Below are 23055 nucleotides of genomic sequence, written 5' to 3' on the forward strand. Positions count from 1 at the left end.
TAACTAGTTACCGGTTTTCAGTAACTAACCCAACACTGGTTATCCATAGTGCTATTTAATTGGTATTTTTATTGCTCCATTTGTAGTGCAATAATGTTAATTTTAATTTCTGTATTATTAATATTTACTTCACTAACTGCTTCTTTGCTATCACATTTACCATCATATTTGTACATATTGTATTTGCTGATGTTTTTCTGTTGTTGTTGTTGTCTCTGTGTCTTATTCCCCTCTTGTCCTCACAATTTCCCCTTTGTCTTCATATTTCTCTCTTTCTATCCCCTCCTGCTTTGGTCCGGCTGCGCCAAACATTAATATAAATACATTTAATAAAGTCAAATACAAATAAGGCAACAAGAGAAGTATCCCACACTTTTGTAAAGTAAATCTGTACAGCAAATATTGGCATCTACATCAACAATATGATTAGCCTGAGTAGATGGACAGGACTTAAAAAATAAATAATAATAATAATACTTCAACTGACATTGGAGTGGGCTCGTAGCTCAAATTATGCTGGCAACTTAATGCACAACAAAATGCCAATACACAGCACTTATCTCAAACAACTCGTATATTGAGGTATTCGTAAGTTGACATACCACTGTAGTTGCAAATGATGATTAATCATGATTTATGAATTAGAAAACTGTGATTAATTGGATTTTAATTTAAAAATACCATTTAACAGCCCTTGTATAAACCTAACCCAGGGGTCGGCAACCCAAAACGTTGAAAGAGCCATATTGGACCAAAAGTACAAAAAAACTAATCTGTCTGGAGCCGCAAAAAAGGAAAAGCCGTATATTATGAAGACAACACATGACGTAAGTGTCTATATTAGCTATAATAGCCTACTATCAAAATGACTATGTGTCGCAGGCTGAAGCCAATCTTCGTTGACAGAAATGTTGAAATGTAATATTTATTTTACACATTTTTACAACATTAGAAACCATTAGTAAATCAGAGGCTACTCAGAAGGTGAGATAACTCCTGGAAATTTCTGTCTTTTAATGGCCAAAGGTAAAGATGTGTGTGTCCAAGTTAAAGGAAACGACAGGCTGCCTTCTTTTAATAGATTTATTACAATCTTTGGCAAGCTAGGCATTGTTTGCTGTGGTCTGGAACAACATGGCACACAAACAACTACCGGTATTTGAAATGCAGCCAATATTACATACAGATAATGTGTCATGAGACATGCAAAACTAAATTATATACAAAGAGGATAAAAGTAAAGGATATTAAATGAGCTCAAATATACCTACAAATGAGGCATAATTATTTATTATAATGATGCAATATGTACATACAGTTAGCCTAAATAGCATGTTAGCATTGATTAGCTTGCAGTCATGCACTGAGCAAATATGCCTGATTAGCACTCCAACAAGTCAATAACATCAACAAAGCTCACCTTTGTGCATTCACGCACAGCACAAAACTTTTGGTGGACAAAATGAGACAAAGAAGGAGTGGAAGATTTTACATGTAAACAAACTGTTGTGTCACAGTCCACGCTATGGTGAGTTCAAGAACCACCGAAATTAGCAGGACAAAACGATGTTCACCATATACTCTCATCAGTGAAGCATACACACAATTGGGAAGGTTTGTGTCATGTTTGTCCTCAATCAAAAAACATAATAAAACGAAAACAGTTATTCCCCCCCATTTTCCTCCTGTCTTGTCCAGGATGTACCCCGCCTTCCACCCGAATGCTGCTGGGGTAGGCTCCAGCCAACATCACGACCACGAGAGGGACTAGCGGTAGAAAATGGATGGATGGATGGATAATCTGTAAAACAGAATAATGCAAGTGTAACATAGTACCTCAAGTTGCATTCGTATCATTGACTGCTTTAGTAGAGTAGTAGTTGTTCATGTGCATTATGGGCATGTGCACATGTGTATGGTGAATGTATACAGTTATATAAGATTTAATTCAGAATTGAGCTCTTCGCTATGCTGCCAAAAATGACCTCTGCGAATGACGATGTGCATGTCGAAACCAAAGCTTTTTGTACTACCTCGTTTAGCACACTGAGCCACTGCATTGTCGAAGAAGAGGAGGAGGTTTTTGAGGAAAAGGTTATCTATTGTTCCCCACATTGTTGACCAAACAGCACACTGTGTCGCATAAAGCCTGCAGGCTGCTGTTAATGATCCTCTTCAATTAGCTCAGGGTCACCGCAGATGGAAACTCTCATAAACAATCTCCCTAACAGGCTCAGCTGGAAAGAAACTGAATTCATCAATATGAACAAAACGAATTTGACACACACCCCTATACCAACATGAGGCATTTAGATCACCGTTTCCATTCAAATGACGTTTTACCCAAAGGGGAATGCTGATGACATGTCACCACTGCTATTCAGACCAGATCATCAGAGCCACAATTTACCGCCTGACAACACTGCAATTGCAGCTGCCACCGGGTGGCTTGTAAATACGAGAGATTGTCTTCGGATAGCTGAGGAGACGCACACATCTGCCAGCAGATGAACTTGCGTAACCCCTCGCATAAACACTTCAGAATAACACAGCGTAGTCAAGTCTTTCCTAGAAACAGTATTTCTGTCTGCTGGAAGGGATCAGTGGAACTTGGAAGAAGGACTTACTTACCTTTGATTGATTGAGACTTTTATTAGTAGATTGCACAGTACAGTATATATTTCGTACAATTGACCACAAAATGGTAACACCCAAATAAGTTGTTCAACTTGTTTAAGTCGGGGTCCACGTTAAACCAACATTACTTTACCTAAGTAAAACCCACCTGTACACTACAGACCAGCCAAAATATGCTTTTGGATACAACCCTAGAAGACAACCAATGTGTGTGTTTCTCTAGAAATTAATACCAACTACTGATGGAGCGCGCATGCGATGCTACTGCTTATCTTTAATAACCAGTTATATTGCTGATAAGCCCTTGTGCAACCCAAGGGCCCGAAACCGGCATTACATGTGTTCCTTATTAAAGTTAAAGTTAGAGTACCAATGATTGTCACACACACACACACACGAGGTGTGGCGAAATTATTCTCTGCATTTGACCCATCACCCTTGATCACCCCCTGGGAGGTGAGGGGAGCAGTGAGCAGCAGCGGTGGCTGCGCCCGGTAATCATTTTTGGTGATTTAACTCTTGTGTAATGTTCATATTGTTGTGACTCAGCCAGCGTTTTAACATAAAAGTGTTTGATTGTGAGGCATTAAAAGCCACAAAATGCAACGTGTCCATCAGACCCACAAACGCTGGCTGAGTAACAACAATATGAACGTTGCACGGAAAATTTCTCTGCCAGTTTCTGCATCCCACAGGGATTCTTCTTTTGTGTTTCTGCACCTGCGGTTCCCACACAAGGTTGCAACATTGTTTGTCAGCACTGTCTGCTCTCATTTTCTCGCACATTTGACCCTCTGATGTTCCGTGTACCTACACTCTGTCCTCTCTAGGCCTGCTGTGTGTGTGTGTGTGTGTGTGTGTGTGTGTGTGTGTGTGTGTGTGTGTGTGTGTGTGTGTGTGCGTGTGTGCGTGTGTGCGTGTGTGCGTGTGTGCGTGTGTGCGTGTGTGCGTGTGTGTGTGTGTGGTACACAGAACATAGCCCCGGGTCCAGTGGACCTGGACATCTTATATGTGATAGAAATGTGTAGGGGGGGTGTATGGTGTGTGGTCATTAAATATGTATTCTGATATATGTTCTTCACAGAAAATGAGCCAAAGTCAGTGAGTCTCTGTTTGAAAAATTATTTAATTGCATCATTTTTCTTTTAATAAAAAATGAAAACGGGTCCCACAGACCCGAACACCACACAAGGGTTAATTAGAGTGTTCGCCCTGAGAACGGTAGGTTGTGAGTTCAAATCCCGGCCGAGTCATACCAAAGACTATACAAATGGGACCCATTACCTCCCTGCTTATGTGATATGATTGGTCAGTTTGAAGGGAGGTTTTCACAAATGGCATTGTGCTTTTGATTGCAACGCTATTAGAATAGGTTAAAAACATAAATTACACACAGTTTCTCTGAAAAACCCCTTAAGCCCATTGATTCCCATTGTAACTGCTGTTTTTTAAAAGACCGTAATCCTGGTATATTTCTATGTATTTTCCATGAAAACTGAATGAATTTTTTTTTTGCCGATTGAAAAACAAGAAAATAATAATATAAAATGACATCATAATAATAATAATAATAATTATATATATACTTATATGCAGTATGTGTGTGTGTGTGTGTATGTGTGTATATATATATATATATATACTCTCTAGAGCCGCATGTGTTAGTACATCAGTTGAGGAAAATGAGTAAATTACATTAATGACATCCTGTAAATTGATTTTGATACTATTATTCATTTAATCTTCTGATAGATTAAAAATTAACACCAATGAGAGCATTTTAAAACCCTGCCAGATTCAATTCCACCTATTTGACTGATGAATATGATCACATAATTTATTCAGAAAGTATAAATAACGACAAATGAAGATAGAATACTGTTAACCGCAACATGTAAGGGTAAAAAAACAACTATGATTTTGTACATTTTCAAAATGTGCTCGCTCTATTTTTAAAGAAAGAAAACAATCTGAAGTTGTCTTTATTTTATTAATAATAATAATGTATTTTATTTGGAAAAATCACTTTACATTGAGTAAACAACCTCAAAGTGCTACAGTGTATTAAAAAAATAAAAATAGAAAGATAATAAAAAAATAAATAAAAATAAAAACCAAAACAGCCAAATAGCTAAAACTAGTATGCATACATCTAAAAAAAAAAAGGCTTTTTAAAAAAAAAAAGAACGTTTTTTAAGCCTTTTTCAAAAGCATCCACAGTCTGTGGTGCCCTCAGGTGGTCAGGGAGAGCGTTCTACAGACTGGGAGCGGCGGAGCAGAAACCCCGGTCTCCCATTGTTCGTAGATTCGTCCTTGGAGGTTGGAGGAGGTTAGTCTGTCCGGAGCGCAGGTGTCGTGTGGAGGATTTGGGGGTGAGTTATTTGAGGTAGAGGGGGGCATTTCCATAGAGGCACTGGTGGGTTAGTAGGGAGACTTTGAATTCAATCCTGAGTGGAACAGGAAGCCAGTGAAGGGATTTGAGAATTGGTGTGATATGGTCATATTTCCGCACTCTCAACAGGATCCTAGCAGCACTATTCTGTATGTGTTGCAGCTTCTGGATGTTCTTGCTGGGGCTCCCGACAAGAAATGCGTTGCAGTAGTCTAGCCTGGAGGAGAAAAAGGCGTGGACGAGCCTCTCGGCATCAGAGAGAGTGAGTGAGGGGCGGAGTTTAGCAATGTTCCTGAGGTGGTAGAAGGAGGTCTTGCACAGTTGTTTTATTTGAGCATCAAAGGTCAAGTGAGGGTCCATTCTAACACCCAGATTAGTGACTGAGGATGAGAGGTGAATGTCGTGGCCGGAGAAGGTGATGCTGGTGATGGTGTATGACTGAGTCTGATGTTGGGTGCCGACTAGAATGGCTTCGGTTTTGGAGCTGTTCAGTTGAAGAAAATTGTGTTTCATCCATGCCTTGATCTCCTCCAGGCAGTTGGTAAGTGTGGATGATGGCTGATTTTTAGGTTATTATGCCATGATTTTACCAGTCCGGCCCACTTGGGAATAGATTTTCCTCCATGTGGCACCTGAGCTAAAATTAGTTTGATACCCCTGGTTTAAAGTAAAAAATATATATATATTAATTTATTCCTGAGGATGCCTTTTGGATCCTAAGAGTACCGGTAAGTGTGTATAATCATTCTTACGGTTGCACAAGGGTTAATGGAGAATACTTACCCATCTTGCAGTTGAATATTACTCAGCAGGCATTTCACGGCGTACATCATTTGCATATATTGCAACTCACCGTGTCAAAATTTGACTCACGCACACTTTGGTTGGTTTATGTTTCAGTTTGGAGCAACAATGACTCCAATCCGCCTGACATGGTATGAAGGGAGCAAAACTGCTCTCAGCTACTGCATGGGAAATGAGGCATGGCTCTGCATCTTTTGCACAAATTTCACCTGTTGTGCTTGCATTTGCTGAAAAATGGCTTGCATAATGGACGCTTGATTATTTCTTCGGGAAAATTAGAAGAGGAAAGAGGATACAATCATCACTTGACCAATGAGCTGGCGCAGATGCCGGTGTGTCGTGGATGGCAGGAGGCAGGATAGAATTTGATTAGCCTTACTAATGAAATCAGTCAACTGTGTGTGTGTGTGTGTGTGTGTGTGTGTGTGTGTGTGTGTGTGTGTGTGTGTGTGTGTGTGTGTGTGTGTGTGTGTGTGTGTGTGTGTGTGTGTGTGTGTGTGTGTGTGTTCTGGCAATGCTTACTTAATGGGGACATGGCTCTGTTTACACAGTCACCTTTAGGGGACCTCTGATGGTATGGGGACAAAAAAACAGGTCCCCTAAAGGGAAACCTTTTTAAATGATGTTAATCATTTAAAAAGGTCTAACCATTAATAGTACTGTGATTCTGTATGGTATCCATCCTTGGTTAAAACTGATATATTTTTCCAAAAACAAAATTTGGTTTAGTGTTCCTTAGGATGACATTTTCCTACAGCATGATTATGAAACATTATTACCTTAAAGTATGATTCACATTCAGAATTTTCCATCCTTCTATATATGAAAGTTGGAGTTACAGACAACTTCATTACTGCTAAATAGCAGTTTTCAGTAATGTCCATACCTGCCAACTACTCCGGTTTTCCCGTAATTAGTACGGTTTTCATCAACCTATTCCGGGTTACGGTTGCAGTGATAAAAAATACGTTTTTTCATTAATTAAAAAAAATAAAAAAAATTTAAGTTTTATTCACGAAATCGCGTAACAACAATGACAATCGACACTGCTTCCCGTAACTTCTTATCGAGCCATTCCGAATGCCGTGCGCGAGGCTATTTATAGCACCGCTGCCAAGCACGAGGCCATTGTTTCCAAACGAGCGAACGATCATGGAATCAGCCGGAGAAAAATCGCAAACGAGTCTTAAACCGAAAAGAAAACTGCAGTCATTCCGTGAAGAATATTCAAAAGCCTATCCGGGAATAATTATCCGTTCCAAAAAGGGTGAAAACTACGCGAATTGCACCTTGTGCAGACAAGATTTTTCGCTCGGACACGGAGGAATTAGCGATGTAAAAGACCACGTTGGGACAAAAAAATACAAGTCTAATGCCGTTGCTAGCGATACAAGTGGAAAACTTTCAACGTTTTTCGTCGCCCAAACAGATTCTTTGGATACATTTGGATTTTAGCCACAAAAAGGTAATGACACCAGTGTTATCTATTGGAATTGTTTAGTACTGTTATACTGTTAAAAGTGTTTATACTATTTATGCTTTCAAGTCCAAGTTGAAGAAATCTTGTTAAATGTTGACAGCATAACTACCAAAATACAGAAGTATGTCCTTAATATTTTTGCAGTGCTATTTCTGTTGAAAAGTTAAAATGATTACATTAGAGATGTGATGTGCCACTTTTCAAGTGTCTGATGGCTTAAATTAATTTTCATTAATTTTTCATATTTTGAATTCTTTTGAAAGGCTTACAAAAAAACTACATTTGAATTGTAATTCCATGCTATTGACAGGACTATTAATTTTAATGAAGTTAGCTTACCATGTTTACAGTATGATAATTGTGATAGAAATGTGAATTTTAGGCACAGAATATTTTTTACAATTGAACAAGGCAGTAGATTAAACAAGTTTGGACAGAAAGTTAATAATGACACCAATTTTTTTTAATGGAATTTTTTAGTACTGTTTTACCATTTGTTTACTGTAAAAAGTGTTTATACTGTTTATACTTTCAATTAACAAATTGAAGTCTTGTGAAAGGTTGACAGGATAACTGGCATTAACTGTCAAAATAATTTCAAACTATTGAAGTTAGCTTACAGAATAAACATGTCATTCAACCCATATGATTTTTGCTGTAATATTTTTGTTTTGAAAAGTCACTGTGACTGATAGAAAAGTGATGGTTTTAGCAACATTTTAACCTGTCTGAATGCTAATAATCATTTTGCGTCGGGGGGGCGAAGCCTGAACCCCCCACCAGGACTTTGTCCTGGACCTACCGGGGCCTGCAACCCCTGGACCCTGGCTACTAGGTTTTTCTGATTTCAAAAGTTGGCAGGTATGAATGTCACAGAAGATCAATCAATCAATCAATCAATGTTTAATTATATAGCCCTAAATCACAAATGTCTCAAAGGGCTGCACAAGCCACAATGACATCCTCGGTTCAGAGCCCACATAAGGGCAAGGAAAAACTCACAACCCAGTGGGACGTCGATGTGAATGACTATGAGAAACCTTGGAGAGGACCGCAGATGTGGGTGACCCCACCCCTCTAGGGGAGACCGGATGCAATGGACGTCGAGTGGGTCTAGCATAATATTGTGAAAGTCCAGTCCATAGTGGATCTAACATAATAGTGAGAGTCCAGTCCATAGTGGGGCCAGCAGGAGACCATCCCCAACTGATGCACAGGCGAGCGGTCCACCACGGGTCCCGACTCTGGACAGCCAGCACTTCATCCATGGCCACCGGCCATGTATCCCCCCCTCCACAAGGGAGAGGGGGGCAGAGGAGAAAAGAAAAGAAACGGCAGATCAATTGGTCTAAAAAGGGGGTCTATTTAAAGGCTAGAGTAAACAAATGAGTTTTAAGATGGGACTTAAATGCTTCTACTGAGGTAGCATCTCTAACTGTTACCGGGAGGGCATTCCATAGTACTGGAGCCCGAATAGAAAACGCTCTATAGCCCGCAGACTTTTTTTGGGCTCTGGAAATCACTAATAAGCCGGAGTTCTTTGAACGCAGATTTCTTGCCGGGACATATGGTACAATACAATCGGCAAGATAGGATGGAGCTAGACCGTGTAGTATTTTATACGTAAGTAGTAAAACCTTAAAGATGCAGGATTTGCTTTAACATTTAAGTGGAGAAACGTCCTATAAACGTCGTATTCTGAGGATCTTGTCATATTTAATTTGAACTTTTTTTTTTTTTTTTTAAATGGTCCTCAGTAGTCACGTACAAATTTGTGTAACTTATGCAAAATTCTTTAAATTTGGTCCCCATGAACCATATCACCGTATTTTTGGGACTATAAGTCGCAGTTTTTTTCATAGTTTGGCCGGGGGTGCGACTTATACTCAGGAGCGACTTATGTGTGAAATTATTAACACATTACCGTAAAATATCAAATAATATTATTTAGCTCATTCACGTAAGAGACTAGACGTATAAGATTTCATGGGATTTTGCGATTAGGAGTGACAGATTTTTTGGTAAACGTATAGCATGTTCTATATGTTATAGTTATTTGAATGACTCGTATACTCCGGAGCGACTTATACTCCGAAAAATACGGTAACTCTTTTTCCCCAGGGTCCCCAGTAAGAATGGTCAGCACATTACTTCATCAATCCAGAGATTTAAAGACGTGTTGAGCTAACTGGGCTGTGGCCATTTTACCGTATTTTTCGGACTATAAGTCGCTCCGGAGTATAAGTCGCTCCGGAGTATAAGTCGCACCGGCCGAAAATGCATAATTAAGAAGGAAAAAAACATATATGAGTCGCACGGGAGTATAAGTCGCATTTTTTGGGGAAATTTATTTGATAAAACCCAACACCAAGAATAGACATTTGAAATAAATAAATAAATGATAAATGGGTTATACTTGTATAGCGCTTTTCTACCTTCAAGGTACTCAAAGCACTTTGACACTACTTCCACATTTACCCATTCACACACACATTCACACACTGATGGAGGGAGCTGCCATGCAAGGCGCTAACCAGCACCCATCAGGAGCAAGGGTGAAGTGCCTTGCTCAGGACACAACGGACATGACGAGGTTGGTACTAGGTGGGGATTGAACCAGGGACCCTCGGGTCGCGCACGGCCACTCTTTCACTGCGCCACGCCGTCCCTGCAAAGGTAATTTAAAATAAATAAAGAATAGTGAACAACAGGCTGAATAAGTGTACGTTATATGAGGCATAAATAACCAACTGAGAATGTGCCTGGTATGTTAACGTAACATATTATGGTAAGAGTCATTCAAATAACTATAACATATAGAACATGCTATACGTTTACCAAACAATCTGTCACTCCTAATCGCTAAATCCCATGAAATCTTATACGTCTAGTCTCTTAGTGAATGAGCTAAATAATATTATTTGATATTTTACGGTAATGTGTTAATAATTTCACACATAAGTCGCTCCTGAGTATAAGTCGCACCCCCGGCTGAACTATGAAAAAAACTGCGACTTATAGTCCGAAAAATACGGTACCTAATTTTTTTTATGCCTCCGCAACCTGTAGAAAGGGTGGTCCCCACAAGTGATGATCAAAAACTTGGTCCCCATTCCAAATGATAACCTGTGTGTGTGTGTGTGTGTGTGTGTGTGTGTGTGTGTGTGTGTGTGTGTGTGTGTGTGTGTGTGTGTGTGTGTTGTGTGTGTGTATGTATGTGTGTGTGTGTGTGTGTGTGTGTGTGTGTGTGTGTGTGTGTGTGTGTGTGTGTGTGTGTGTGTGTGTGTGTGTGTGTGTGTGTGTGTGTGTGTCAGAGAGAGACTTTCTGTGTGTGTCCATATTTGAGACAGGTTTGCAGAGAAGTGAAACGCTCTTCTGCTGCCAACTCTTCATGTCGACTGTGTGAGTCCGCATCACTGAAGCAGAGAATTAGCTCTATGATGCAGCAGTTTACCATCTTCGTTTCACCTACTTGCATCCTCACCCTTCGGGATATTGACCCCGCATCCACAGGAAAGCCGTGCATCCACACCCCCTCTAGCTGCCGGGTTAATGAGATGTGTAGGTGGTTGGTGGAAGGAGTGCTTTTTGTAGGCGTCCTCTTGAGTTTGTCGTAGGCGCGTCATCTTCCTCTACTTCCTCGCTTATTTGAGTATTAGATATAGTGTCTCATAAAAGAGAGTATACCCCTCACGTTTGAGCAGGTGTTTTTACTACAGTATATCTTATTCAGGGAAAATACTACAGAAAATGAGAATATGAAATTTTAGGAGAAGTTGAACATCAACAGTTGAACTATAAACTAAATATACGACTCTCAGGCGCACATCAGTGAAATGAGCTTGTGGAGGTCTTGGACCTTCGGGTTCTTCGGACCACCAAGGACGGACATGACAGGGTTGACGGTTTTGTGATTTGGTTTATTTTGCAATAAACTTATCGCTCTGCTTTTCAGCAATCACCTCTCGTGACGGTCTCGCTCTTCGGGTTGCTTTTCAGCCATCCGCTCTCGTCTCCGTTTCCGTCTCGCTCTCGCTCGTACTCGTGCTCGGGTTTTCTCTTCACCATCAACAACTCCAACTTCTCCAACCTCTTCCTTCCCGGCTGCTGCCCTTTTATAGAGTGACAGGTGATCAGATAAACGTGCCCAGATGGGCCATTTACGCACTTGTCGCCGATCTCGGAGCCGGCCCCGGCACACCCCGCCTCGCTGCAGTTCCGCAGGCCACGCCCCCTCACAAAGTTAAAATATCAATCAATCAATCAAAGTTTATTTATATAGCCCTTAATCACAAGTGTCTCAAAGGGCTGCACAATCCACAACGACATCCTCGGCTCAGATCCCACATCAGGGCAAGAAGAAACTCAACCCAATGGGATACAATGAGAAACCTTGAAGGGGACAGCAGATGTGGTAACCCCACCCTGGTCGACCGGTGCAATGGACGTCGAGTGGATCTAGTTAATAGTGTGAGAGTCCAGTCCGTAGTGGGGTCAGCAGGGGATCATCTTGAACGGAGACAAGTCAGCAAAGCAGAGACGTCCCCAACTGATGCACAGATGAGTGGTCCACCCCGGGTCCCGACTTTGAACAGCTAGCAATTCATCTGTGGTCACCTAATAACCTCTCCAGGCAGGAGAGGGGGGGCAGAGCAGAAAAGAGACAGCAGATCAACTGGTCTAAAATGGGGTCTATTTAAAGGCTAGCGTATACAAACGCCTTTGTTTGTTTACTTACTACTAAAAGACAAGTTGTCTAGCATGTTCACTATTTTATTCAAGGACAAACTTGCAATAAGAAACATATGTTTAATGTACTCTCAGATTTTTTGTTAAAATAAAGCAAATAATGCTATTTTTGTGGTCCCATTATTTAGGAAAGTATCACAATAATTTTGGTACCAGTACCGATACCAAAATATTGGTATCGCCTTATCACTAATTTAGATAAACCCCCCTAAATAAATTGGTTTTGTTTTAGCGGAAAAAAGTTTTTTTTTTGTTTTTTTTTTAAAGCAAACAAAATCAATGTAAAGTGGACGGAATATGAATTCAATTAATCAGACAATGTCATTATTCACTTAATTATTATTTAATCTGTCAAATTGTATTTCATTCAGTGCGTTCAACACAGATTATAGAAATAGGATTATCATCCATAATATGAATCATAATAATACGTCATTATTACTATGAGTGCATCTCCTGGGATTTAAGTCTCCCCCTGTATTTGAAACCTAGGACGCCTCTGTTTCTAACGTTAATTGAGGGTCCTTGAACGCACCACAGTTATGGGCAATGACATGCAAAAGTGAAACGTGGACATAACTTTCTCCTATGCTGCTACAATTAGATGTATTATATTTTGACCTTTCTTCTATCATGTGAATGTTTAAAGGTAAGCTTTGACGATGTTATGATGTCTGTCTTGAGTAAAATGTTTTATCCAAGATTTGCCGCTATCCAGGTAGACCATTTTGTATTTTAGATCGTTGGTGTTGTAGGTCATCTTTGAGATAATTAATTTGATTCAAGCAACCTTATTATTTAACTTTTACGGAATTGTTAGAGGAATATTTCCCTCCTTTTGGCAGAATATGAATGCCTTGGAAATTACTAGCTTTGGCCTTGGTTCTGCGAGAAGAGTTACACATGATGAGCTCACCTTTTTTCCTTATCCATGCACCCTCAAACGCATATATTTTTATTAATGGTGTCATGAATAACCTGCATGGAGAGAGAGAGTGAGGAAGGAGGTGTGTGTGCTCTCCACGCACATCAAGTCATTTTTTTTTTTTGCTCCGACCTTTAGATAGCTCTGTTCTCTCTCTCCAGCGCTGCTATCACAACTGTTTGTACTCACTTCTGTTTAATAGAATGAATTGTCAAACTTCAATTTTAATCACCGCTTATCATTTCAGCCTTTGAACAAAATAATATGGGTGGACTCTCTCCTTCTAAAAGAGGGGGTCCTAATAGTATACCGTATTTTCCAGACGATAAGGCGCAATTAAAAATGTTTTCTTTTCTCAAAACTCGACAGTGCGCCTTATAACTTGGCGCGCCTAATGTAAGGAATAAGTTTGGTTGAGCTCACCGACCTCAAAAGCTATTTTATTTGGTACATGGTGTAATGATAAGTGTGACCAGTCATCATCGGCGGTCACTCGAACGAGTATGACGATCCTCCTGGTAGGGGTGTATCCCTTTATGGAGGATGCCTGTGCGTGACTTTGTTTAACGTGGGGAGACTGGTGCACAGACAGTCACCACACGATCCTTGACAGAATCGGGTCAGGGTCCAGTGGCATTGAGTCCAAGACGACTGGGGACCCTTTTCTGCTGCAGCCTTCTTCCGCCATCGCAGCCGTTGTGGTAGTTCTTAAATCTACCGTCTTCCGCCTGCTCAGCCGTTGAGGTCTTCACCGTATCCCTGGCTAGGGGGCAGTCAGGTACTAGGCCTTTGCCAAGGGCCACCTGGGATAACAGTAGTAAAGGGGTTAACCTCCTAGTGCCCCAACACCCCCATAGAGGAGCCTCCACTGCCGGATGGACTTTAACGTCATGCCCAGGACTGCCATCTACTGTGACCAGTAGACGGCAGTTAAACATAAGAGATAAGTGTAGCCTGCACTATGATGGGTCTCAAGTAAAGAACACCAAATGTTCCATTGAAAATTTAGAACATTACACACGGCGCTCAAAAATCTATCAAAATATTTTAGTATGACTTTGGTAAGCTATGAAGCCGCACCGCTTGAAGGATTGTTGGCGCATTAAACATACGAGTATTATTATGGTTTGTGTATAAGGTAAGACATATTATCTGGCATTTTGTTTCACAATATTATGCACAAGCGACTTTTCTTACTTTCTGGTACCTGCTGATCTGTATTTGGGATCTGCATAATTCCTAAAAAAGTAGTAGTTGATAAGCTTCTTCTTTTTCTCTATCTTCTTGTTATGGGACATTCATCCTCCACTGTTGCCATTTCTAATATAAAGTAGTGTAAAGTTCTTACTTATATCTGTCAGTAAACTTGCCAAGAAAGCGCTAAAACATACCGGTGTAGTGAGTTAACATTATTTAGTTATTAGAGTTCCGGTCGGAACGGTTTTTCACGGGACACATTTCCGGTGTTGTTGTTTCCGGAAGAGGAGATACTGCTCCGTTATTGATTTAAGTAAATTCTGAATGTCTTTAAAACAGTTAGCTCCGTCTTTTGGCACTTCTTCCACACCCGTCCTTGCACGCTACACCGCTACAACAAAGATGATGGGGAGAAGACGCTGCCGAAGGTGAGCCACGTAAATAAGACCGCCCACAAAACGCCGCGTCCGGAAGCGACTGTCAGAAAGCGACTTGAAGATGATCTGTAAAATATCATCTATGCAACATTTTGACCAAAGAACCACCATTACATGTTATGTAGACCACAAGGAAGTGTTTTACATTTCGAAAAAAATAATATTAATATGACTCTTTTTCATTTGTCTTTTACTCCTCTCTGAGCTGCCACCTTACCGTGGTAGAGGAGTTTGCGTGTCCCAATGATCCTAGGAGCTATGTTGTCCGGGGGCTTCCATGCCCCCTGGTAGGGTCTCCCAAGACAAACAGGTCCTAGGTGAGGGATCGGACAAAGAGCAGCTCGAAGACTTCTATGGAAATGCAAGAACCGAGACTCAGATTTCCCTCGCCCGGACGCGGGTCACCGGGGCCCCCCTCCGGAGCCAGGCCCTGAGTTGGGGCACGATGGCGAGCGCCTGGTGGCCGGGCCTGTCCCCATGGGGCCCGGCCGGGCACAGCCCGAAGAGGCAACGTGGGTCCCCCCTCCAATGGGCTCACCACCCATAGCAGGGGCAATAGAGGTCGGGTGCAATGTGAGCTGGGCGGCAGCCGAAGGCAGGGCACTTGGCGGTCCGATCCTCGGCTACAGAAGCTAGCTCTTGGGACGTGGAACGTCACCTCGCTGGGGGGGAAGGAGCCTGAGCTAGTGCGAGAGGTAGAGAAGTTCCGGTTGGATATAGTCGGACTCACCTCAACGCACAGCAAGGGCTCCGGAACCAGTTCTCTCGAGAGGGGCTGGACTCTCTTCCACTCTGGCGTTAACAGCAGTGAGAGGCGACGGGCTGGGGTGGCAAGTCTTGTTTCCCCCCGGCTCAGAGCCTGCACGTTGGAGTTCAACCCGGTGGACGAGAGGGTAGCTTCCCTCCGCCTTCGGGTGGGGGGACGGGTCCTGACTGTTGTTTGCGCTTACGCGCCAAACAGCAGCTCAGAGTACCCACCTTTTTTGGATTCACTCGAAGGAGTACTTGAGGGTGCTCCCCCGGGTGATTCCCTCGTTCTACTGGGGGACTTCAACGCTCATATTGGCAACGACAGTGAAACCTGGAGAGGCGTGATTGGGAAGAATGGCCGCCCGGATCTGAACCCGAGTGGTGTTTTGTTATTGGACTTTTGTGCCCGTCACGGATTGTCCATAACGAACACCATGTTCAAGCATAAGGGTGTCCATATGTGCACTTGGCACCAGGACACCCTAGGCCGCAGTTCTATGATCGACTTTGTAGTTGTGTCATCGGATTTGCGGCCTCATGTTTTGGACACTCGGGTGAAGAGAGGGGCGGAGCTTTCCACCACTTGGTGGTGAGTTGGCTGCGATGGTGGGGGAGGATGCCGGACAGACCTGGCAGGCCCAAACGCATTGTGAGGGTTTGCTGGGAACGTCTGGCAGAGTCTCCTGTCAGAGAGAGTTTCAATTCCCACCTCCGGAAGAACTTTGAACATGTCACGAGGGAGGTGCTGGACATTGAGTCCGAGTGGACCATGTTCCGCACCTCTATTGTCGAGGCGGATGATTGGAGCTGTGGCCGCAAGGTAGTTGGTGCCTGTCGTGGCGGTAATCCTAGAACCCGTTGGTGGACACCGGCGGTGAGGGATGCTGTCAAGCTGAAGAAGGAGTCCTATTGGGTTCTTTTGGCTCATGGGACTCCTGAGGCAGCGGACAGGTACCGACAGGCCAAGCGGTGTGCGGCTTCAGCGGTCGCGGAGGCAAAAACTCGGACATGGGAGGAGTTCGGGGAAGCCATGGAAAACGACTTCCGGACGGCTTCGAAGCGATTCTGGACCACCATCCGCCGCCTCAGGAAGGGGAAGCAGTGCACTACCAACACCGTGTATGGTGTGGATGGTGTTCTGCTGACCTCGACTGCGGAAATTGTGGATCGGTGGAGGGAATACTTCGAAGACCTCCTCAATCCCACCAACACGTCTTCCTATGAGGAAGCAGTGCCTGGGGAATCTGTGGTGGGCTCTCCTATTTCTGGGGCTGAGGTTGCTGAGGTAGTTAAAAAGCTCCTCGGTGGCAAGGCCCCGGGGGTGGATGAGATCCGCCCGGAGTTCCTTAAGGCTCTGGATGCTGTGGGGCTGTCTTGGTTGACAAGACTCTGCAGCATCGCGTGGACATCGGGGGCAGTACCTTTGGATTGGCAGACCGGGGTGGTGGTTCCTCTCTTTACAAAGGGGAACCGGAGGGTGTGTTCTAACTATCGTGGGATCACACTCCTCAGCCTTCCCGGTAAGGTCTATTCAGGTGTACTGGAGAGGAGGCTACGCCGGATAGTCGAACCTCGGATTCAGGAGGAACAGTGTGGTTTTCGCCCTGGTCGTGGAACTGTGAACCAGCTCTATACTCTCGGCAGGGTCCTTGAGGGTGCATGGGAGTTTGCCCAACCAGTCTACATGTGCTTTGTGGACTTGGAGAAGGCATTCGACCGTGTCCCTCGGGAAGTCCTGTGGGGAGTGCTCAGAGAATATGGGGTTTCGGACTGTCTGATTGTGGCGGTCCGCTCCCTGTATGATCAGTGTCAGAGCTTGGTTCGCATTGCCGGCAGTAAGTCGGACACGTTTCCGGTGAGGGTTGGACTCCGCCAAGGCTGCCCTTTGTCACCGATTCTGTTCATAACTTTTATGGACAGAATTTCTAGGCGCAGTCAAGGCGTTGAGGGGATTCGGTTTGGTGACTGCAGGATTAGGTCTCTGCTTTTTGCAGATGATGTGGTCCTGATGGCTTCATCTAGCCAGGATCTTCAGCTCTCACTGGATCGGTTCGCAGCTGAGTGTGAAGCGACTGGGATGAGAATCAGCACCTCCAAGTCCGAGTCCATGGTTCTCGCCCGGAAAAGGGTGGAGTGCCATCTCCGGGTTGGGGAGGAGATCTTGCCCCAAGTGGAGGAGTTCAAGTACCTCGGAGTCTTGTTCACGAGTGAGGGAAGAGCGGATAGTGAGATCGACAGGCGGATCGGTGCGGCGTCTTCAGTAATGCGGACGCTGTATCGATCCGTTGTGGTGAAGAAGGAGCTGAGCCGGAAGGCAAAGCTCTCAATTTACCGGTCGATCTACGTTCCCATCCTCACCTATGGTCATGAGCTTTGGGTTATGACCGAAAGGACAAGATCACGGGTACAAGCGGCCGAAATGAGTTTCCTCCGCCGGGTGGCGGGCCTCTCCCTTAGAGATAGGGTGAGAAGCTCTGTCATCCGGGGAGAGCTCAAAGTAAAGCCGCTGCTCCTCCACATCGAGAGGAGCCAGATGAGGTGGTTCGGGCATCTAGTCAGGATGCCACCCGAGCGCCTCCCTAGGGAGTTGTTTAGGGCACGTCCGACCGGTAGGAGGCCACGAGGAAGACCCAGGACACGTTGGGAAGACTATGTCTCCCGGCTGGCCTGGGAACGCCTCGGGATCCCCCGGGAGGAGCTGGACGAAGTGGCTGGGGAGAGGGAAGTCTGGGCTTCCCTGCTTAGGCTGCTGCCCCCGCGACCCGACCTCGGATAAGCGGAAGAAGATGGATGGATGGATGGATGGATGGATGGATGACTCTTTTAATTCGCCCTATAATCCGGTGCGCGTAATATATGAAAAAAGATCAAAAATAGACCATTCATCGGCAGTGCGCCTTATAAGAGTGTTTAAGGTGTGTTATGATCCGCTGCCCGGATCATAGTCTGTTTAAGTTATTCGAGTCACTTGTCTTTTCTGTTAGTTCTGGACTTCTTTAGTTCCTGTTTATGCACCTCTGAGTTTGTTACCATGGCTACGTATTAGTTTCACCTGACTCTTGTGTTTGGGACGCGCACCTGTTTGTAATCAGAGACATTATTTAAGCCTGCCTTTGCCAGTCAGTCAGTCTGGCTTCTTTGTTTGCGTCACGCTACTGTTACGTAAGTTTTGTTTGTCTCCTAGCCCCTGCTAGTGATCTGTCGTCTGTGCTAAGTAGTAGCCTTAGCTTCAGGTGCGATCGGCACCTTGTTCCGTCGGTTTGTTTTCTGTTTTGTACATCTTTGAGTGTTAATTTACAATTAAATCATGTTCCTACCTGCAAGTCCTGTCCGCAGTCGTCCGTTTGCATCCTGGGAGAACAAACCTCGCAGTAAGCTGCAACCCCAACGTAACACGGTGCACCCTATGGTCTGGAAAATATGGTGTATATATTTTTTGACATTTATGAATTTTTTTTTTAGATAAATTAAATGTCTAGTGTTTTTTAGGACATGTGTGCATGTATTAGAGCTGAAACTGTGAGGTGGTAGCAAAAACCGCAGTACTTGAAAGTTTGCAGCTATTTTTTGCCCATCCAGGATGCGTTAGGACTACAAATATTTTGATAGCTTCTTTCCTGACACAATGTGCTTGTGCTGTTAGCTGTTGTGTGATTCATATATGGATATAAAGTGTTTATGGGTGGGCGTGCAAACTTGAGTAAATCTTGCGATCGTGTATATTTATAGACTACACTACATGGCAGTGAGACCAAAGCTGCGTTGGATTTATGAGAGCCTTGGGTCTGAACAACAATGCAGTTCTAGCCTTTTTCCATCCAAGATCGATCTCTCAACATATCTTCATCTTATTTGTTGCATCCAGGGCTCAGAACCTACCTCATTTCTGTAAGGAAACCGGAGAAGCTCCCTCAATGTAGCTGCTCCCAGTTGGCCTTGTCCGGCTCTGAGCACGCGAATGGCAAGTGTTGCACGCAGAGAGCGCACACCCCCGATGGAGCGCCTTCCGCCTGCAGCATTCCCCCAGATAGGAGCAAGGTGAGTTGGAAAAAAATAACTCAACATGCAATGAAGCATCTGCCTTACAGGGTGAGGAAGTATTTTTTTCCCAGATTATTTTCACTCTTTGTTGAACTATCGCCTGAGGTAGAAAACTACGCTGCATGTGCTCTTATGATCTTTTTTGATAGTCATCTGTTTGTTTTTGCTTTTCTGTGGGTGTTGCATAGGCTTTAATCTTTTTTTTTCTTCATACAAATCTTGCATATCTCTTGCCTTGAGGGAGTGAAGAAGAAATAAATGGCATTTGCATTTACCAGATATCTTAACTTATGCACTTCTCACATGTTTTTTTTTTTACATCAGGAGCCATGTGTGACGCATAATGTCACAGCACATTCTTTAATTCATGTGTTCCTCAATGAGCCGCTACTCCCCAGCGCCGGCAGTACTCATGCATCCCCGGACCATGATGCTGCCACCTGCATGCTTGGCATTTGCAGTGGCTAGTAAATCTATACTGTTATATAAACTGTACTGTATCTTATGTGGTTGTTTAGGGCATTGTTTTTCAACAACTGTGCCGCGGCAAACAGGTGTACCGTGAGATACAGTCTGGTGTGCCGTGGGAGATTATATAATTTCACCTATTTGGGTTAAAAATATTTTATGCAAACCAGTAATTATAATCCGCAAATAAAGTGCCGTTGTTGAGTGTCTGTGCTGTCTAGAACAAATACCCAGAACCCTTTGCAGCACTAACTCTTCCGGGACGCTACAAGGTGTGTGTGTGTGTGGGGGGGAGGTTTGGTGGTAGAGGGGGTGTATTTTGTAGCGTCCCGGAAGAGTTAGTGCTGCAAAGGATTCTGGGTATTTGTTCTGTTGTGTTTATGTTGTGTTACGGTGCGGATGTTCTCCTGAAATGGGTTTGTCGTTCTTGTTTGGTGTGGATTCACAGTGTGGCGTATATTTTTAACAGTGTTAAAGGTTTTTTTATACTGGCACCCTCAGTGTAACCTGTATCGCTTTTGATGAAGTATGGTTTGCATTCACTCGTGTGTGCGTACAGAGGCCGCACATATCTTGTGAGTGGGTCTGAATGGATGAAAAGCGGATGTGACGACAGCTCGTAGAGTATGTTAAAGGCAGTGCATTTAAGGCACGCCCCCAAGACAGTGGTCCGGGTGGGCGAGATATAAGGACTGATGAACACCTTCGTTGGATAATGAAGGTTGCCTCAGCTCAAAACCTGAGCCCTGACATTAATGAACTAGCATCCAAGAAAAGATGGCAGGTATCTGGCTTGGGCACATCAGATTAGATCAGTGTGTTGCAAACTGAGCAGTTTAATAGTCCTGAATGGTTATTTTATTCATTGTTATTTTATTTTCAAATTTATTAGCCTGTGGAAAAAGTTAATGTTGATATTTACCTCAGAAGGCTACAAATAGAAAAGAGGCATTACATTTTTATTTAAATTGTATTTGATATGCCATTGATATTTTTGAATTATTATTATTATTAATTGAAACTCGATTTTGCATGTCCCTATAAAGTTATATAAGCCTTGCTTGTTCAATATTCAATGCAACACTTGTTTGGGTCCCTATTAAAAGGTTAATTTGTTCAACCTTGGCCCGCGGCTTTGTTCAGTTTTAATTTTCGCCCACTCTGTATTTGAGTTTGACACCCCTGGGCTAGAGTGTACAAATTACTTTTAAGATGGGACTAAAATGCTTCTACTGAGGTAGCATCTCTAACTGTTACCGGGGGGGCATTCCATAGTACTGGAGCCCGAATAGAAAACGCTCTATAGCCCGCAGACTTTTTTGGGGCTCTGGGAATCACTAATAAGCCGGAGTTCTTTGAACGCAGATTTCTTGCCGGGACATATGGTACAATACAATCAGCAAGATAGGATGGAGCTGTGGATAGGATATTGGTATTATAATCGCTAACACAGACAAACTACTTGCAGCAGAGCTGTGATCGCAGAAGCTAACTATTTTATGCAGCTACAGTGTTGACATACTGAGCCAGTGAGCTGCTGCATCGCCTCTGAGCTAGAAAATACGTTAAATCTAGATTATAACTCATGCCTTTCACTTGTATAGAAGAGAGTTGTGGCCATAAACTGAAAAGTTGGTCAACTTTGACATTCAATTTATACTCCGGAGATGGCGAGAAAGACACACAAAAATGCTCTTTTGTGGCCACCGATTTGTTTTGTTTTTACCTGCGGGAAGATTCTAAATGGATTCTTAATCTAAGTGGGAAGATATGAACATCTTGTCAGTTGGCGTCCCAGTGAGAGCAAACATTGTACATTAAGTGATTGTTTTATTATGTTCCTAGTTTGTACTTCTTGTTTGGCGCTTAGCAATAGTGCTACACGATGCTGAGTGTTTCACTAAAGCTGGATCTGTTTAGCACACAGCTTCTAAAACTAGTAGCTCATCCATTGTATATTCAGGCTATAAGGTTCTGAGTCATCATTTGTCCCGAAGTAGTTGTTGTTGGCTCTCGTGAAGTTTGTCATGATTAGTAGTTGGTATTCCATCCATCCATCCATCTTCTTCCGCTTATCCGAGGTCGGGTCGCGGGGGCAGCAGCTTAAGCAGGGAAGCCCAGACTTCCCTCTCCCCAGCCATTTCGTCCAGCTCCTCCCGGGGGATCCCGAGGCGTTCCCAGGCCAGCCGGGAGACATAGTCTTCCCAACGTGTCCTGGGTCTTCCCCGTGGCCTCCTACCGGTCGGACGTGCCGGAAACACCTCCCTAGGGAAGCGTTCGGGTGACATCCTGACCAAATGCCCGAATCACCTCATCTGGCTCCTCTCGATGTGGAGGAGCAGCGGCTTTAGTTTGAGCTCCTCCCGGATGGCGGAGCTTCTCACCCTATCTCTAAGAGAGAGCCCCGCCACCCGGCGGAGGAAACTCATTTCGGCCGCTTGTACCCGGGATCTTGTCCTTTTGGTCATAACCCAAAGCTCATGACCATAGGTAGATCGACCGGTAAATTGAGAGCTTTGCCTTCCGGCTCAGCTCCTTCTTCACCACAAGGGATCGATACAGCGTCTGCATTACTGAAGACGCCTCACTGATCCGCCTGTCGACCTCACGATCCACTCTTCCCTCACTCGTGAACAAGACTCCGAGGTACTTGAACTCCTCCACTTGGGGCAAGATCTCCTCCCCAACCCGGATATGGCACTCCACCCTTTTCCAGGCGAGAACCATGGACTCGGACTTAGAGGTGCTGATTCCCATCCCAGTCGCTTCACACTCGGCTGCGAACCGATCCAGTGAGAGCTGAAGATCTTGGCCAGATGAAGCCATCAGGACCACATCATCTGCAAAAAGCAGAGACCTAATCCTGCAGCCACCAAACCAGATCCCCTCAACGCCCTGACTGCAATAATTTCTAGTTGGTATTGTTAAAGGAAAAAGCGAAAGTTGTGATGCGTCTTTGAAATTATTTCACTGCCGAATGCTTAAAATGACAAAATACTTACTTGTTAATAATTACTTGTTCTTATGAATGTGAAAAATACAAGCAACTACCGTATTTTCCGCACTCTAAGGCGAACCTAAAAACCTCCAATTTTCTCAAAAGCTAACGCCTTATAATCCGGTACGTCTTATATATGGACCAATATTGAGCCACAACAGGTCTCGCAACCCCAGC

General features: G+C 43.7%; 1 protein-coding gene across 1 annotated transcript in view; it reads left to right on the top strand.

Moving 5' to 3' along the window:
* The window catches only part of LOC133615528 (adenylate cyclase type 9-like), a 117215-nt gene that overhangs the window by 70334 nt on the left and 23826 nt on the right, over positions 1–23055 (top strand). The window contains exon 2 of the mRNA XM_061974172.2: positions 19237–19409. Within this exon, the coding sequence (XP_061830156.1) occupies positions 19237–19409 (173 nt within the window). The remainder of the gene's footprint in view (positions 1–19236; positions 19410–23055) is intronic.

The sequence above is a fragment of the Nerophis lumbriciformis genome, linkage group LG22 (assembly GCF_033978685.3).
Source record: "Nerophis lumbriciformis linkage group LG22, RoL_Nlum_v2.1, whole genome shotgun sequence".
Lineage (NCBI taxonomy): Eukaryota > Metazoa > Chordata > Actinopteri > Syngnathiformes > Syngnathidae > Nerophis > Nerophis lumbriciformis.